The 18,820-nt window shown below is 42.2% G+C and overlaps 1 protein-coding gene and 1 non-coding gene across 7 annotated transcripts in view; one reads left to right on the top strand and one right to left on the bottom strand.

Annotated features, from left to right (window-relative positions):
* usp53b (ubiquitin specific peptidase 53b) overlaps positions 1–18,477 on the bottom strand; it is a 43,404-nt gene extending 24,927 nt beyond the window's left edge. For 2 of the 6 annotated variants that reach the window (XR_009796512.1, XM_061830753.1), the window contains exons 1-13: positions 18,197–18,477; positions 16,263–16,444; positions 15,184–15,353; positions 14,029–14,121; positions 13,814–13,948; positions 13,122–13,235; positions 12,945–13,027; positions 11,923–12,028; positions 10,612–10,758; positions 9,388–9,537; positions 9,147–9,315; positions 3,248–3,956; positions 1,010–1,056 (exon numbers count right to left, since the gene is read on the bottom strand). Coding sequence is in view for 1 of the 6 variants with exons in the window: in XM_061830753.1 (XP_061686737.1) it covers positions 1,010–1,056; positions 3,248–3,956; positions 9,147–9,315; positions 9,388–9,537; positions 10,612–10,758; positions 11,923–12,028; positions 12,945–13,027; positions 13,122–13,235; positions 13,814–13,948; positions 14,029–14,121; positions 15,184–15,353; positions 16,263–16,347 (2,008 nt within the window). In the remaining 5 variants the exon portion in view is untranslated. Of the gene's footprint in view, positions 1–1,009; positions 1,057–3,247; positions 3,957–9,146; positions 9,316–9,387; positions 9,538–10,611; positions 10,759–11,922; positions 12,029–12,944; positions 13,028–13,121; positions 13,236–13,813; positions 13,949–14,028; positions 14,122–14,433; positions 14,655–14,721; positions 14,766–14,790; positions 15,037–15,183; positions 15,354–16,262; positions 16,445–18,196 lie in introns of those variants that run through there. The other 4 variants (XR_009796513.1, XR_009796514.1, XR_009796515.1 and 1 more) reach the window with 4 other exon arrangements.
* On the top strand, positions 10,134–10,206 carry trnai-gau (transfer RNA isoleucine (anticodon GAU)). The gene has a single exon. It is a non-coding gene; the product is annotated as a tRNA-Ile (tRNA).
* Positions 18,478–18,820: the final 343 nt, after the last annotated feature.

Here is an 18,820-nt window from a genome sequence, read left to right as displayed (position 1 = left end):
CTCAGACTATAAGACTCGACAGTAAAACCTCGGTTCTCGACCACAATCTGTCCCAGAAGGTGGTTCGAGAAGTGATTTGTTCGAAAACCGAATCAATATCTCCCATTACAATTAATGGAAAACGAAATAATCCGTTGTAAACCTAAATATTTGGGCTTTTTAAAGCATTTTTTTTTAGCTTTTCTTGATAATAAACTGCAGTAATACAGTATAGTTTGAAGACTTTATATAATAAAATAATTTAAGAAATGTATTTATTTTTTGCTTAAAATGTATGCTTTAGTAGTAGAGTAGGCTAGTTTGGGAGTACATTGCATTGCCGTATCTGTAGCAACTCGGCCCCCAGTCCTGTAAACCTTTTTTTAGTAACAAGAGTGCAGAATAACTTTAAACAACAATAACGGGGGGAAGAAAAGCAAAACAATTTTTTTTTTTATTTTTACAAACAAAATTTTTTACATCCAAAAACCTTAACTCGTACCTGGAGTTAACGAAATCGTCGAAACAAAAAAAAAATGCAGAAATGCTAATGGAACAGAGCATTATAAAAGGAAAACTATCAACTACTGTATGAAATTTCTTCGGTGGGGGTGACTGGCCCCCTAGAAGTTCTTTTCTTTTCCCAAAGAACTTATCTAGTGTCACTTCTTTGGAGCCGTGATTGGGGGATAATAGTCCTCAATAGGAAGAAAAAAAAGTCGGTAAATGTAGCTACCGGGACACGTTTGCGTACAGAGGCTGCGCTATACACAATAAAGCGTGTCGTGGGTCAGCTGCTCGGCCGTGCAGCCGTTATGTTATTTCCGGGTTATGTCGGGGGCGTTCGAGTACCGATTTTTGTTCAAAAATAGAAGCAAATAAATAAATAAATAAATCTAAAATAAAAAAGAAAACCGATTTGTTCGAGAACAGAGTATTCAGCGTAGTTATTTGCACTTTATGACCATTAACGATTTTAATGTTACCAGGAAAACCCAAAGAGGCTTTGAAAGGAATAATTGGAACATACCATTGTGTGACGGTGACTTTTCATCGCCTGCCTTTGGGTGCAGCTGGCTGAAAGTAAAAAGGAGACACGACAATGAGTTTCAAGGCGCTTTCAAGAAGATGACGCAGCACAAGGGACAACAACTTGATTTATTGATCCCTGATAATTTATTAATTTCTGTGGAATTTGATGAAATTGTGACTTGAAGCAATTGAGAAAACAAATCTGTAATCAATCTAATATATTTTCACTCATGGGAGCACTTCATTTCCTCACCAAGCCACCAAATTACTGCCGTCTATTCTCTATATTTTGTTCATGATGTTGTACAATTTACCCTAAAGATTGTTCAATAAAACAATGCGCTTTGAATTCTGAAGTCAGCTCAAATCAAACTTATACCCACTTTTGAATGACAGTGAATCAATGTCATCATCATAAGTGAAGAAAGTGATGCTATTTTTGGCCAAAGCTGAGATCAGGTACTGCTCTAAAAACAAGATTTCAAATGTGATACAAAAATAAAACCGTGTTCTCCACGCAACAAGATTTTTGGTCAGTGGGAGACGGGCAGCTATGAATTTAGTGAATACAAATATGTGGCACAAAGCTTTTACCCAGACTCCCAGAAACACTGCTAAATATAAAAAAAAAAAATGATGGGACTACTTTTTAATAAATTTCTGATTCAGTACGAAACCTCACAACTGAAAAAAAAAAAAAAAAAACGTGGATCAATGCAGCAAAATCGATCAAGGAACTTTTTTCTCGTCATGTCACAGGTTAAGGCCATCACTTGTTGCTCGGCAGATTTCTTAAGGCTCAATCTCATGAACACCTACTGTATAGAGCTCGTGCACATGACGCCACCCTTTTCACGGCGCCATGTTGCCGATCAAAAAGAGCTGTTGGACAATGTGGGGGACATTGAACCGGAGCAGAATATTCACAATGCCCGAGACTTGTTGTGCTGGTGGTTGTTACAACAGATGAGACAGATATTCGAAGAGGTCATTCTATGGAATACCAGCGGAAAAGACCAGAAAAGATCGAAGGATTTCGGCAATTAAACGTGATAAATGGTGCCCAACCAAAAAAAAACACAGAGGAATTATTCTTTTCAATCTCAAATTCCCAAAAAGTATTTATAATGCCAAGTTGGCTCATCTGAGAACAATGCGTCAAAAAATGCGTCAGTCACAGTGATGTTTACGTAGGTTAACGTGTGGCCGCAGCACTCTTCCATGTACGGGGGCTGAAGCCTATCCCAGCGGTTTATTTTCCTTTTTTAAATACGCATTGGACTCATTTGAGAACAATGCATATTTAAAAAAAAAAAAAAACGTCTGTCATGGAGAGGTTTACCAAAGTTTCGTGTAGGGAGGAGCCAACAGGCTGTCTTTTTTTTTTTTTTTTTTCCAATGTAATTATAGTGGAAGCCAATTGTTTGCAGACTTTCACTCTTCACAGTTGCGCCTGGTCTCCATCCCCCACAAATATTCTGGGCGAATTCCATTTTGCTTCAAGATTCAATTAATTAGTTCCACAATCGATTAACCTTTGACTTTATTACTATAGCCAGTCCGAGTAGTGAGTTCATATCCTGGTGTGTAAAAAGAAGAGTCAGGCTGTTTTCAGAATGATTCACTTATTGGCTACACCCTCATCACTACCCAGCGATTTTTGTATCAGTCAGTCAAAAATAGTTTATGAAAAGTAGGTTACATAATTACTACATACGGGATCAACCTCAGTTGATAGGAAGTTAAAATCATTTCTTTTCATGCCCAGCTATACTGTATAGTCATTAGAACATTCCTAACACTGTTCATTTGTTTTTCAATCTCAAATTTTACACATATGTTTTAGCATATGTATTCGTATTGCTATATTCGAGTGGATTTGTTAAAATTACACACCACGCTGTATGGACCTCATGTCTGGATAAGAATGAAATATTTTGCCGTGGTATTGGCCCAGTTATGATGATGATTATATATATATTTTTTTTTACGAGCGGGCCCGACATTCTGTCAGAAATGACAAAACTCCTTGGAGCGTGACATAATCCATGACCATCAGTGGTTTTGATTTTAATTTCATATCTTTTGTGTAGTGTGCAGAATCCTTCGACATATCATCTGACGTCGACCAATACGATCGCATCTTGAATTGGTGCATCGTTGTCAACATTTATTCACTACAGTGAAATAGTGAACAGGAAGTGATTTCCGAACATGGCGCCCGAGTGTTTCTTACCTCTGGAACTGGGTTTCCGTTGCCGACCGCTGCTCTTTGGCCGCAAAGCCATCGACGCCGGGTGAGTCGGGATTAGTGGATCCGCTACTGAGCCGGTCGCTGCTCTCATATCCCGACTCGGTCCTCTGGATGGTCCAGGTGTCACTCCGCAGCAGCGTCTTCGTCCCCGCCGTCAGCCTGCCGCCCCTCTGCTGGGTGGCCCTGCTGTCCGACTCCACGGAGCTGTGACTCTCCGTCTCGTGACGCTGCTCGTCCTCGTAAATGGTCATCAAACACTTCTGCTTGCGGTCTTCCCTGGTCCGTGCGTGCTCTCGTTCGCGGTCCCGACCTTGTTCGCCGTGCGCTCGTTCTGCCTTGCTGCGTCGGGGGCTGTCGTGCTGCTGTTGACGACGCAGCTCGAGCTCGTTGAGTACAGTATCCACATTTAGCACCTCGCGAACGGGTCTCCAGGTGGACTTGCACTTATTCCGGCTTCCTCCGCTCCCGCTGCTGTCCCACTGATCCTGGCAGCTGTCCTGGTCAGAACGGATGGGCGAGAGGTGGTTCTTCCTGCCGTGCCCGCCGGCCTGCGTGGGTCGGAATTGCCCACGTGCTTCCTGAGATGCTCTGACCGAATGGCTTGTTGATTTCTCGTTGCGAGGATAGCTTTTACATTTCTGTTCCCTTGGCCCGTTCTCAGGAGGAGAGGAGGATCTTGTGTGGGTCATATCTACAGAACAAATGAGCAAACATTTTTGATCATTATGATATGTCAAAGACGGCATACCGTGCTGATTTTTTCTTTTCTTTCACAATTTTAAACAGTGCGCAGGTGTCTGAAATGAAACATTTGTGACATGCCACTGTCAATATACTGTATGCTAGGGATGTCTTGATCCAGGTTTTTTCACTTCCGATCTGATACTAATATTGCAGCCTTGAATACTCTTAAAAAGCTTGAGAAAAAAAGAAGAGATTTTAACCTAGATTTAAAAACATTCACACTTGGGGTTGATGTCAACTGTCGGCAACGTTTTCCATTTGTGTGCAGCATAATAGCCAAATAATGCTTCATCATGTTTGCTTTGGACTCTGTGCTCCACTATTTGACCCGAGTCTGTCAATCACAGAGCCCTACTGGGTATATATGCCATTAGCATTTCTTTCATGTACTTGGGACCTAAACCATTTAGAAATGTATAGACCAGTAGTAGAACTTCAAAATGTATTCTAAAGCTGACTGGAAGCCAGTGTAAAGACTTTAGAATTTGAGTAATAGGCTCTGACCTCTTTGTTGTGGTCAGAACCTGAGTTGTAGCATTCTGAATGAGCTGCAGCTGTTTAATGCTCTTTTGAGGGAGTCTAGTCAGAAGACCATTACAACAGTCAAGTGTACTTGAGATAAAAGCATGGTTGCTTCTCCTGGTCATCTTGACACATGCAAGCCTTCACTTCTGATATGTTCTTCACATGGTTAGAGGCGGTTTTAGTAATTGATTTTTTTTGACACCAAGGTTTCGGACTTGGTCTTTGCTTTTAAAGATAGTGAGTCCAGGTATTTACAAACAGCAATCCTTTTTTTTATTGCCAAAAACAATTAGTTAAAAGTTGAAGAAAATGTTGGCAAATCCAGTTATTTAGCTGTTTTAGACAGTGGCACAACACCTCAATTGAACTGTAGTCATCTGGAGACACTGCTAAATATAACTGTGTGTCATCTTTATAGCAATGATAGTCAAAATGAAAGAATTTGACCCAAGGGTAGCATATACAAACTGAACAGGAAGGGTCCAAGAACTGACCTCTGAGAGACCCCATCGGTCATTCCCATTTGTTGAGATTGAGCACTTCCTATAGTTAGCTATATCCTCAATGTCAATTGATAGAATTTCAAGATCCTTAGAGATGACCAGGTCTAAGATGTGACCTATTACTGTACCCTAAGCATCAAGAATTCCAGTATAATTTTCACCCACTCTAGAACTATACCTAATAATATCAGGTGGTTTTTTTCTTTCCCTACTGCTGCATGCGCAAAGGCAAGTATGTCCTTTGTTACCATGACGACCAGGGGCTGAGCTGGATGAAGCCTCATATCTGAGTTTTTACTTTCGAAGAAGACGAACTTGGGCATCCACAAAGACAGTAAACACATTGACTGTATTTTCACCCGTGGAGGCAGCCAAGTTAAATTCAAATTAGCGTGCAGTTGTGTAGCACCTGGAGCCGACATATCACCCAAACACTTTTTAGATTAGGGTTTTTAGTTGTAGCTTAGCTGCTAAGTCATAGGTTGCGAAACTGACTTTGGCAGTTCACGTACATGGCATTTTACACTTGATGAGTAGATGTGTACCCCAAAAGACAGAGCAAAGCATGTTCCTTTTAATGGTCTCATCAAATAAAAAGGCACTATGCTGTACCTCTATTCTCGTGTGCCCTCTGTCCATTTTTTGTGATTTCACTGACTGTCTGAAAATTCTCCATAAAAGCTTCCTGGAATAGGTTTGGACTGCCGAGGGGATTTTTTTATTGAATAGGAAAAGAAAAAAAAAAAAAAAAAAAAAAAAGCAATGAAATGCCAAATGAGCGGTTGGCTCTACAGTCCTCGAGGTGATATTGTGATTTATTTATTCGACCCTATATGGTTTTTGCTATTCTACTCAGTGTGTTTGCATTGCATAAATTAGTCAAATTACCCACATAGCTTGCTTTATTTCTTTTTTAATGTAAAAAATATCTGAAAGTCATTGATGCACGCCCCCAATAAAAGGTGTGGTGGCTTGAGCCTTCGATTTGCCGTTATTTTATTGTTGTTGTTGCTAGTTTAGTCATGAGATACAAGCACTGTTTGGTGTTGGGTGACTCAACTCCCTTCACAACAAGTAGCAGTTTGGCAGAAATAATTTTAAATATTCTTTCCTGGCCACTCGGTGCTGAATTTTACTGTTAAACTAAACATAAAACAAAGATAATTGTGCATTATGTATTTTAAATAATCACATAGCCTCTGTTTCTTTAACTTTAAGGCACACGGTGTAACAATTAGCAGCAATGCCGTGTTGTTGCTACCCTTTAAAAAAAACAATATAAAGGAACATGCAATATGGAGCAACACATGTAATAGACCCATTCATCTATCCATCCATCCATCCATCTTCTTAGCCGCTTATCCTCACAAGGGTCCCAGGGAGTGCTGGAGCCTAGGAGGCGGGGTACACCCTGAACTGGTTGCCAACCAATAAGCAGGGTACATGGAGATGGACAACAGCCGCACTCACAATCACACCTAGGGGCAATTTAGAGTGTCCAATTAATGTTGCATGTTTTGGGCATGTCGAAGGAAACCGGAGTGCCCGGTGAAAACCCAGGCAGGGACGAGGAGAACATGCAAACTCTACACAGGCGGCTCCGGGATCGAACCCTCAACCTCAGAACAACACCTTCCAGCTGCGCCACCATGCCGCCATGTAATATACCATGTCAGAATAATCACATGCATATATTTAAGAACGATTAATAATATGCTGTGCTATTTTTCTCATTAAAGATCACAGAACAACAGCCTGGATTTGAATGCCACATCTCCTAACAGTGAGGCAGATGTGCTCACCCCCTGCGGCTCGCGTGCCGACCATCATTAAATATGTTCCTGTTTACAAGAAATTTAATGATCTTTTGGTTTTGTTTTTTTTTTTCCATGATTCAATCTGGACACAAGGGTGTAACCACGGTTCATATCAAACTGTGATTTTTGAGCATATCGTTTCATCACCACGCACAAAATGTTTTTACTGCATAAAGCAGGACAGCTTCAGTGAGCATCTGGTGCATGTGGAGATTTAGTAGATGAAGGAGCCCCAAAGTGAACATAAAACCTGTTCTTCCATTCTAATTTATCGCTAAACCATGAGCGGCACCCAGTGCACCACACTCACCTCTTTCCTTTGTGCAGTGCCGAATGATTGCATAATGCAGGAGCCTCATTAGCAAAGTGAAAAATGCAAGTGCATCATTAACTCTGCTAAATGTACTGACACTTTCACCAACGTGCCTGTGGTGTTTTTTGTCTCCTGTGTGGAGCATGAACAACAACAATTATATGAACTGTGAATACTTCAAGCGCTGGTGTTTTACCCCTTTCATCTAGCTCTATAATGATGCCAACTGCAACCACAATAATACATCAGTCGGTGTTAAATCAATACGCCTCAAAAGTAAACATTACTTATCTGACTCAGCTCTTGCATTGGATCTCATGTACCTAACACTGTTATTGTCAATATGTCTATTTCGGAAAGTACACAGCACATATGTTGTATTGAAAAAAAAAGACCGCACAACTCACATACTTTCAGTAAAACAGGACTCCAGTCCCATGCCAGTCAAAGCGTGCCGGCGCCACACCAAAGCAAAACAATCTGCGGGAACTGGCGCGACTCCATCGTCAAACCGAACGAGTGGTGAAATAAAGCGTGGCCAAACATGAAATGTCCCGTGCGGCGGGCTAAGAAGAGTGAAAGCGCATGAGTAGTACGCTGCAGGGCCACGGGAGCAGGGATTAGGCAGGAAGGCGTGGGCGGTAATCTGCGTGCAACAGACGCATCATTCTCATGTCAAATTCAAACCAGCGTGCGCACACGCACACGCACGCACACGCACGCACGCACACGCACGCACACACACACACACACACACACACACACATTCACTCAAATCCCGAGCACTGTTACACCTCCCGTTTCTCAGGTCCCGTCAGAATTTTATTCCAGTATTTTCAATTTTGCTTTCAAATCATTATTGGTCTTTAATTTACTTGTTACAATTAGCGCCCCCTGCTGTCAGGATGTACACGGATACTTCAGTATCGCTGTTTTATCAGCAAGTATCTAAGGTTTAACCCAACATGCATGTTTAGCTTTGTCTTTTACATTTCTCCAAAAGAAGAAGCGGCTTCAACATCATATGCTAAGTGACAAAAAATATACGTCGAAAGCAGTCAAAACCCAGTGTACAGTATTTCATACACGTTGTCACTAATCACTTTTAATGTGGTGAGCTCTTGACTTCTTTTTACTTTTGTGTGACAACAAAAAATTGGGAAAATGTTGAGTGAGTCTGCCACGTAACTAATAGCGGTTCATTTATTTTTACATTTGTCAGGCAGTAGAGGTGGATCGAAAAGAGATATGTTACCTTGGTTACATTTCCTCAAGTACTGTAACCCTAGATAAACTGTACTTGTCACAGTAGTGTAATTTAACATTCGTTTTAGTTGTTTTGCTACTTTTTCTCCTTCATATTGAGCTACATTTGAGGTGTATTTTCATCTTTTGCTTCTAAAACTGCTCTTATCAATGCTAATAGCGTGTCATTGGTGTTTTGCATTGTTCTTTAGCATAATGCTAAGTGGACTTTCCTGAGGCAAAGCTATCTAGTTGATTTATATTCACGTGTAATTCGTTCGTTTTGATCAGTACAGTACATGCAAAAATTGCTGCTAATTGTAACGCGAGTAGAATTAAGTTCACCGAGACCATACAGCACTTGCATCTCAAGCAAAAGACAAAGCAGAAAAAAAATAATTCAAATGATGGCTCATATCGCAATAAACCTTGTATGTCAAGGCACCATTATAGAGACTGCTGGGCAACTTGACACATGCGGCAAGTCTCAATACTTTAATATATCTCAGAGACTGCGTATGCGCTCAGGTAGGTGCTGCTGTTTTCCTGAGCAACATAGCTCAAATGGAATCAGTAAATAATGCTTAAATGTCCGTGTATGAAAAATAATGAGACTTTCTATGTTTATGTGGAAGTGTATTATTTCCTCAGCTGGACAATGCACCCACTGACTGAACTACATCGCCAAAAACAATGTGTCATTTATGAATAAAGTCCGCCAGTAATGTCCTTACCTGTCACCTCACCGTTGACTTGCCCTTTGTATCGAGGACACATGGTGGTCTGCCTCGGTGCATCCTCGTTAGACACTGGCGTCCCCTCAGGATTGGTGTAAAACAGAAGAAGCGGCTGAAAATGCCCCCGGACGCATTTAGAAGCCACATCCTTCCATTTGGAGCCAATCTGGGAATAAGAACTCTCAGCTTTAAGAGCAATTAGCCGAGTCGGCGATGACGGCACGGCAGAAGCCCTCACCTCTTTTACAGTGGCGTCGTCGAAAAACATCCATTTGGAAGATTTGGTGTGATAAGCGAAGGCCGAGTAATGTTTGCTGGAGAAACAAATCATTCCCACCAGGTGGAGCTCGCTGCGTTTGGCGTTTTCATCGATGACGCGGTTGAAAAGCTAAACAAAGACAGACAAGTTTTGAGTTTTTGAAATGTGAGCGGAAGCCTGGAGAAAACCCGCCCAAGCAAGGGGAGAATATACAAACTACACAGGGGAAAGGCCAGAAACCAGAACCTCTTGGCTGCGAGGGGCCCCAATGCTTATTACTCGTATACTGCGCTACATCATTTGAGGGTAAAATATACTCCGCATATGTTTACGTAACGGCGGACATAAGATCGGCTGCCTGGACACAACCGCTATTCGAGAGCTAAAAATAGCATTCCGGTGGGGATTTGAAAATCATTTTGTGGTGCATATTTTTATGGATAATGGTTGACTGAAGATGAAGTAAAATCGTTGCATAACTCATTAACATGCGCTTAAGATTTCTTTACATCCCAACTGCCTGCATGATGTTTTTATAGTGATTGGCCATTATTACAGGCACTAATTGTGAAACATTGGACAGAAAAAAAAGGAATGTCCCAACTGAATTTGTATAACGAAAGGTATCAACAACATTAAATTATTGAGATTTTTTTTTTAATTTTTTTAGTTCTGTGTAAGACTTTATTTTAATTTTATTAATTATTTTAATTGTAATGAATAGAGGCCCTGTAGCTCAGTGGTTAGAGCACTGGTTTGATAAACCAGGGGTTGTGGGTTCGTATCCCACTGGGGCCTCCACTCCCTGAGAAGGGTTGCGTCAGGAAGGGCATCCGGCGTAAAAATTGTGCCAAATATATGTGCGTTCATCTGAGATGACACGCTGTGGCGACCCCGAAAGGGACAAGCCGAAAGAAACTTACTATTTTAATTGTAATGAATAGGTCAAAAAAATTGTGAAAAATTCATGGGTAGATTAACATTATGAATATGGGTTGCATTTTCTATTTTGTTCATCCATCCATCCAATTTCTGAGCCGCTTATTCTCACGAGGGTCACCGGAGCGCTGGAGCCAATCCCAGCTGTCATCGGACAGAAGGCGGGGTACACACCCCTGAACTAGTTGCATTTAAAAAAAAGATTTCAAATCAACACTGATCCATTTCTATTTCTAATTTCTGATTAGCAAAACAAAAACTTACTCCACACAAATTCAAGCGCGGGCCAAGTGATCGGATGACATCGTCCGTCAGGTCGGATTGCTCCGCGTCCCAGACGAATCCAATGGTGACGATCTCTGGACAGTTCATGAGCACCCGGCGGATTTTGATGCTTTGACCGCAGTCCCTCTGTAAAATATTGCCACAATAAGCCTGGCAGGAATTGGGAAGAATCCCTTAAATCTTCAGAGGCAAGGGGTATACAATATTACCTCAACGTTCAAAATGTTTCCGCTAAGATTTTTGTGAAAAGATGCCGCAAACGAAATTAGTACTGTAGTCAACACTAAAACTGAAGCTCAGGAAACGGGGTCAGTTATGTTATTGTCAGGTGCTAGCTAACTAGCCAGTGCGCGACTGCTCTTGTTATCAAATATTTAATCCTTTTGCGATATGACTTACTGCATATGCAGGATCCATCTTTAAATTGTTTTCAGCATAACTCGATGTATCATCTCGCTACAAATTTTGTGACATTGTTTTGTCGTAACCAAACGCAATAATTTTTTTTTGTTTCAGATCATGAAAAAACTTTTAAAAATTTTACACTATATGATTTTTATTGGACAGGAATGGCAGTCATCCAACAGAAGTTCTTTTTTTTTTTCTTCTTTTTTTAAGTAGATAATCTTTCGGCTTGACCCGATAGGGGTCGCCATAGCGTGACATCTCACATGAACGCTCATATTTGTTTGGCACAGTTTTTACGCCGGTATTGGCGACAATCCATTCAAAAGGTCAGCGAGCATCACAGAAGTCTGAACTTTGAGTTTACACTGTAAAATATCACAAAATAACAACACCTAATATCTATAAATGACAGTGTTTGGTATAAAAATTTGTGGGAGATAGGTAGCCTATCTTACCGCAGAGCAGTGGCGGATGTTAGCTAGTTCCTCTTTTTAGTTCACAGCCTAAAAAAAATGTCAGCTTTACAACAAGAGAGATGACAAGAAAACCTAAATCTATCACTCAGAAAAGCAGAATAACAGCAGCTTCCGGAACAAAAACTCCTCTTTTCTCCACGAAATCACGGACGAAAGCAGCAGTCGCAGCAAGTACAGATGAGAGAGAAAACAGAGGCTAAGCCCTCGCTGCTATTTATATCCCAACACCAGTCTAGCACGGTTTCCTTCCTTCCAGAGAACAGCATGTACTCTTAAAAGTTCACGCATTCATTAACGGTGTGAAACGTCATCGGCGGACGTGAAAGTGAAGAAGCTGTTGCAATTGGTGGCATCTTGTTGCACAATAAATGATCGCCAAACGATCATAAGGGCGGAAATGACATACAGGGCAGCTGCGCAGGTCGCCCGTGTTGTTTGCCGCCTGCAGCAATTCTCCAAACATGTCCGACCTGAGACGTTCGGTCCTCGCCATTGTGCGCTCCACCTGTTGGCTGCACATAGATACGCACATACATCAGAACCGTCTTATTTCATTCTTAACCGATTGTAAGCCAAATATGAAGCATGAGCTCACACTCTTCTTTAATTGGACCAAGGAGAAAAACAAGGCTAATAAACTAAATATAGAACATTGACATCAGTAATAACTATATCTCGTTTTAGTGTTTGGTTCTATGATTACTTCAGGTTTATTATTACCTCGAGCAAGTCGCGTGTTGCTGAGGCTATAATTAAAATATGTCTACACTATGCCGCATTTCAGGCAACGCTGGGGACGGACAAGCGGGCAGGCCCGATTCCCCTGGATGCCTGGCGTGAGGGGAAAATTGTCTAAACATTTGCCACGGCACTCACAAGCTAGGTGTCACATCCCAGCGGTGCGGAGGCGGACACAAATGCAGGCCTCCCAGGCAAAGGCATAATGTTCAGTGGGTTTTATTCTTGACTGAAGAGGTGCACAATTAGACAGTCCGAGAAAGCAGGATTCAAAAAGACAACAAACAGGGTTCGATGATTCTGAATCTAAGTAACAGAGTAACCCGGGATGCGGTGAAGCATGCTCACTAACAAAATGCAACGAACTGGCAAATGCCGGTGACAAAACTCCAACTTAAATACTTGGTCTAATCACAGTGCCTTATGGGAAACAGCTGTGACCGGTGATAGGTGTCAGAGATGACACCGCCCAGAGCAGCGGCCCAGAAACGCCCGTCCTGGTAGTGCCCAAGCCTTGCTCATGACACTAGGATGGAATAAAAGTGGCTCTCAAATACGCTGCAATTATTTATCCTTTGCGTATTTTGACCAAATAATTTTCTTCAGACACCTCAAACGGACCAACACGCGGAATGAACATGCAGGCTTCATAAACGGAGTAGTGTGGCTTTTTTAAAATCAAGTACCCACCATAGAGCGGTGGTTGAGACATAGTGTACCAACTCTGTGAAAGGGTGAGGGTCCGACGACGCGCCACAGCAGCGGCACACAAACTGCAACACAAGACATCAATGCACATTTCTAATGAGACACGTAACATGCAATGGGTTTGGGGGGGGGGGGGGTGACCTAGACTTGGCAACGCACCTGTTCGTAAAGCATCATGGCAAATTTCTGATGGGTGATGCAGGATTTGGAGGAGCAAGAGTCAGTGGCCGTGTCCGAGACGATGTGCAGATGAATGCGCTCCAGGATGTTCTCCTGAGGTGACAAATGAGTGCGTCTAATTTAGATGATAGTGTGACATATGCAGCAATTTGTAAAATCTCAGAATGCCCACGTCCTTGCTTTGCTGCGACAGGGCGGAAAAGTATTGAATGACTTTTTTTTCCTTATCTAGCTGATAGCTTTGTCATGGAAGTAGTCTACTTAGTGGGTGATATTTGATCACTTATCAAATATCAGTACTGTCTACGGCAGGGGTGCTCAATACGTCAATCGCGAGGCAGTTTGGGTTGATTCCAATGGCGTGCGGAAAAAAAAAAAGACAGCCGTATTTTTCTGACCTTTAGCTCACCGCACATGTGCAAACAACGACACTTACAGTAGTAAAGGAAAACACGCTGGTCGGCGAGTTCCCCCCTATTTTAAGCCCTCGCCTAAAAAAAAAAAAAAAAAAAAAAAAATGACATCAACCCCCCACACCCCACCCCGCCCCTCTTCCTCGATAGTGAGAGGCTGGCTGCTTGAAAAGTAGATCTTGGGGTAAAAAAGCCCGGGCACCCCTGGTCTACGGGTTTAGATTTTGGAATAGGTGCCAAAAGTAACTGTCAACATACGAAGCACTCGGCAGCGTCATCCATGAGGCCGAGTTGGAAGCGTTGCTCGTCTTTAAAGGTTTCGGCCAGGGCGTTGCGCAGGCTGTCCGAGGGCAGCACGCGCTCACGACTTTGCTGGAACTGGCTGAATATGCTCTGGAAAAAAGTCATTCGAGGAACCAATTTAAAAAAACAAAACTACATTTACATCAAAATGTAAAGTAACCGCGACAAACCTTCAGCGCGCAAAAAATGCAGGAGTCTCCCAGACAAAAGTGCCCTGAGAGGTGCCTCAGACTTCTCCTGAAAATGTCCAGCTGCCAAAGTACCTGGGAAGCATGGATAACATCACATAATACTTTTATTTTCATTAGCAAATCCCCAATTGAGTGTCAAATGCTAAAAATAAAAAATGATAATATTGTTACACCCCTCTCCCCAAAAAATGGAATTAAAGAAAATTAGGACTATCTGTGTTCCCATCACTTTTGCACAGGTTCCCCCAGAAACACGCATCAGTTGGGCTCTGCAGTTCATAATAGAACAACTCAAAACTGTAGCCTGGTTTACAAGTCGGCTAATATTCAGATGTAAAATTTTTTAAGAGGCTAAATTGGAAAACAAAACAAAAAACTACATACTCAGAATACACCTAAATCACAATAAACAGGCCAAACGCGAATAGAATTTCATTTATCTTTACAGGAGTAGAAAGTTATTTTTCCCCAAACCGATCAAAAGCAATTTTTTGGAGTCATTTTAACAGTATTTGAGAATATCGCCAGGCTGCGTTCTGTCTCGACGTAAATGCCCAGGGACATCATCCATCGTGTAATCGCTTAAAAAATATATGGCGGCTCCCAAACAGCGCCCATAGAAGTAGTCTATGACGGGGACCCATTAAAAACTCTCAAAGAACCAAACATTACCGTTTACTTAGTCGGTACGAAACAAGGAATGCGAAACTATTTTAAATGGTTTATGAAAAAATAGCTTACTGACACGCTGAGAGTGACTTCCTATCACTGTCCTCGTGTAAAATGACGGGCAGGTACATCGCCCAATCATTGAGTGGTGATACAAGAAATTTGGCCAATAATAAGATGCATGAAGCCGGGAGTTTTTGAAATGTCATAAATGAACACACCTAATGAGGTAATGAATAATGAAAAATCGTTTGCTTTTCGTACCTACACTGCAGGGAACAAAAAGGACATCGGCTCACCCAAACTGGCTCAGGAGTCGACAGCTAGCTAGCGCTAAACTAGCTCAGCTATAGCCAGCAAACTTGCTAGCTTGAAACTAGCTAATAGTAAAGCGAGTAAACAGGCTAGTGTGTCCCTTTCCAAACACACTAAAAGAAGAGAAAAAGTACAATAATGACTATCCACCTGAACGGCGCTGTTCAAGAAGCAGCTATTCTGCCCGGGCTCGTTCAGGAGGCCTTTGGTGAGAGCCAGAGACAACATGCTGCCAGGCTGGTAGGACTTCTTCAGGCCTCCTCCTCCTCCTCCAGGCTTCTTAAAAATCTTCACCCATGCCATGGAGTTAGAGCCTGCAGCTGGAAACACGCAATTGGAAGGTAAGGAATGTTACAACAGTGTGTTACCGAGTTTATATTGTGTTCATTTTGAGTGTTTTGGGAGGCAGTTATCTCGTTTATGCATTAGTGAGCAACATATGGCAGGTGGGCAATATTTGACCCCAGGAGAGTATTCCATCCGTACAATGTTACCAATAAAGTGGTGCGGTCTGGCTTTATTTTCCAGGGAGTTCGATTTTTAAAAAGCACATTTTCCATTTGGATTTTCAATACTTTAGAATGGCTAATAAATTGGAATAGTAATAGACGCTCGGGCGGGCTGGTGTGGCAAATGCTTAGAGCGTTGGCCTCACAGTTCTGAGGACCGGGGTTCAAATCCCAGCCCCCGCCTTTGTGGAGTTCGGACGTTCTCCCCATGCCTCCGTGGCACCGGGCTCTCCGGTTTCCTCAGCCTCACCCAAAAAAAAAAAAAAATGCATTAATCTGAGACTCTAAATTTGTGTGACTGTTGCTTGTCTCTATGTGCCCTGTGATTGGCTGGCAACCTGTTTAGGGGGTACCCCGTCTCCTGCCCAATGAAACCTGAGATAGCTTCCAGGACTCCCGCAACCCACGTGAGGATAAGCAGCTCAGAAAATGGATGGATGGATATATATATATGTTTTTTTCTTCTAAAAGACCTACACTGCCTGGACCAATATGGCTGCCAAATGTACTTTTGTCCAAAACAGTGTGGCCCAAACATCTCCAGTATCGTACAAGTGAACGCACATGCTAGATTGAAAAGGATTATTATTATCGTCATCGCTGCATAGCACCATAAGTAGAAGTGAATATAAATTCAAGTTGGACACGGTTAATTTGATGACATCACTAATCCAAATGAGCGATTTGGACGCACGCCATCTGAATCCTCACGTCCTCTACCTTCTCCCGACTGTGTGGGGGACTTGCTGCCGTTGGACATGCTGGGATGCGGGAGCTGCTGGGTCTTTGGCTCCATCCATCTCATCACCACGCTCCTGCCGAGCGCTCGATTGAAAACATTCTGGGGTTCAGCCGCAGGGCATCTTGGTGCGGGCGCCTTTGGGCATGGAAAGGCGGCCGGTCTGAAAGTTAGAGCAAGTGTTAGAGTCTGTGCGCAAGACCGACTAGCGAAAAATTCAAGAACAGTGAATTGAGGTTCTGCAAGACCACATTGAAAACTTTAAAAAAGTTTTATGGCATTTCCTCTAAGATCGAACAAATCGAGCAGGATGGATTACGTTCTCGTTTTAGAGTTTACGGCTCTTTTGCTCAGTTTTGATTGACGGTGTCAGAGATGTATTAATTTAATGTTTTTGTTATGTTAACACGTTTGCAGTGTACTGTAAAACTGCACTGCATCACTCTGGGAGCTGTTTCCAGAATTTCTGACACCAGCAGAATTGTTTTTACTGTACTTGTTTTGGGGCCCCCTGCCACCCTTGTGAGGATAAGCGGCTAAGAAAATGGATGAATGTTTTGGAGCCCATTAGTACATTCGATTGTGTCGTACTTATATACTCATCATTTAAATGTAAACAGTAGCATGTACAGGGTGAAATGAAGCATGCAGTAGCGCATTTATTCTCTGCAATGCCAAATGTTTCCCAAACAAGGGCTAGGATTACATATTTTGTATATAAAATTCTATATTTGCGTCTTGAGTTGAAAAAGTTTGTCAGTTTGAGTTTTGAGGCATTCTGTGGTAATGCTAAATAGGTACTAACTTTAAGTAGTACAAGGGAAAGTTTCAGGTGAAGGTTTTGTTATGGTTACTTCATCTCTATATAAGGTAGGGGAATTATTAAAGCAGCACAATAATAAATATGTGTGTTAAATGACTTCTTGTGTTGGATAGTGTCGGTGTACCTAATGAAGTGTCTAGTGAGTCTTTATATCAGATACCACAAGCAGGATTAAAATTAATTTGAACTGCATTCAAGTGAAACTTTTGAAATGGATCATTCATCTATCCAGTCGGTGGCGGCATACGGTCCGGTGAAGAAGAGCACATTTTAAAAATTTCAACAAGCTTTGCAATGGAACATTAATCTTTTATGGCCATAATGAATGATCACTTTGGTGGGACGGGGAAGGGGAGCGCCCATCAATAATAATATTGGAGTGAGTCGTTTCTTTTCCAAATGACACTTTTGACTTATGGCACACCGTGGCGGAACAAATGCGAATACCAATTAAATGATAACATATTTTTTTAAAAATGAAATTAAAATAAAGATAGATACCTTGAAAATTGGAACAAAGAAAATGTAAGATAAAATAACAAAAATACAAATGTATAGTAAATCTAAAATACAATTTAAAATGCACCTGAATACTAAAAAAGAAATGAGTCACGATTTTAATTTTGGCGTGCAAACCGAATGCATAATTAAGATGATAATGGTGTCCCCGCACGTCGATTAAATGAATAATAGCTGCATTCATTATTTACGTCCATAACTAAAGTCACCCTTGGGCGCCATGCAGTGCCCCCCACATGTTTTTTTTTTTTTTTGCACCATGCACTCATTGACACCATGTGATATCGTTAAAAGGGGATTCGGGAGAGGGGGTTGGGGGGGTTATTTACACAAGTGTGACATAACAACCTTGTTTCGCCTTCCCCGTGATGGATTTGCATTGAAAACAACATGCGTGTTCATCACGTGTGCGGTCGAAACAAGCTGCAGCGACGCCGTAGAGTGCAGCCGCGAGGCAAAACAAAATCAAATTTAAAAAAAAAAAAATCGTGCCACAACTTGCTTGGCAGCACATTGTAGCAAAAAAAAATAAACTAAAATAAAAAAGGGGGGAAAAGAGGCGTGCAGACTTACCTTTTAAAACAAAATGGCAATGCGGGACCTCCAAAATGGGATCCAAGTGCAAGTATCCAATCGGTAATTTTTCTTTTTTTTTGTGTGTGTGTTTTGTTTGCTTGTTTTTTCTTTCTTTCTTTTTTATTATTATTTTTTTACGCCAAATCCTGCGAATCCGACGCGCGGCTAGCAGCACGAGAGGCGCCTACTGCAGATACGTGCGGCGCTTTCTGTCATAGTGCACCATTGGCAATCCCTCCGACACGCAGGGCTGCAGCCTCAACCCTCCGCCTGGTGCCCGGGACACTTTAATTTCGCTTAAAATTCCCCCCCCCCCACACCCCATCCATCCGCCCCCCCCCCCCTCACTCCTCCCTCCTCCCCCACCTCGGTGTGCGAGTGATAAACGAGGCCAGTGATGGTTTGTGGCCAGTGTCCGACGCGGATTAGTGATGTTTGGAGACTTGGGAGGTCAAACTCCGCCCCTAGTGTAGCCTCAAGTGCACTGCCGCTCCGCGTGTATTCGTGTATTCGTGTGTGTGCGCTACTGGAGGAACAGGAGGAGGAGGAGGAGGAGGAGGAAGGTCAGACTTGCAACTTGTCATGATGATGATGAGAGAAGACATCACATGACTGCGCCCG

The sequence above is a fragment of the Syngnathoides biaculeatus genome, chromosome 9, assembly GCF_019802595.1.
Source record: "Syngnathoides biaculeatus isolate LvHL_M chromosome 9, ASM1980259v1, whole genome shotgun sequence".
Lineage (NCBI taxonomy): Eukaryota > Metazoa > Chordata > Actinopteri > Syngnathiformes > Syngnathidae > Syngnathoides > Syngnathoides biaculeatus.
This window is presented reverse-complemented; position numbering and strand designations above follow the sequence as displayed.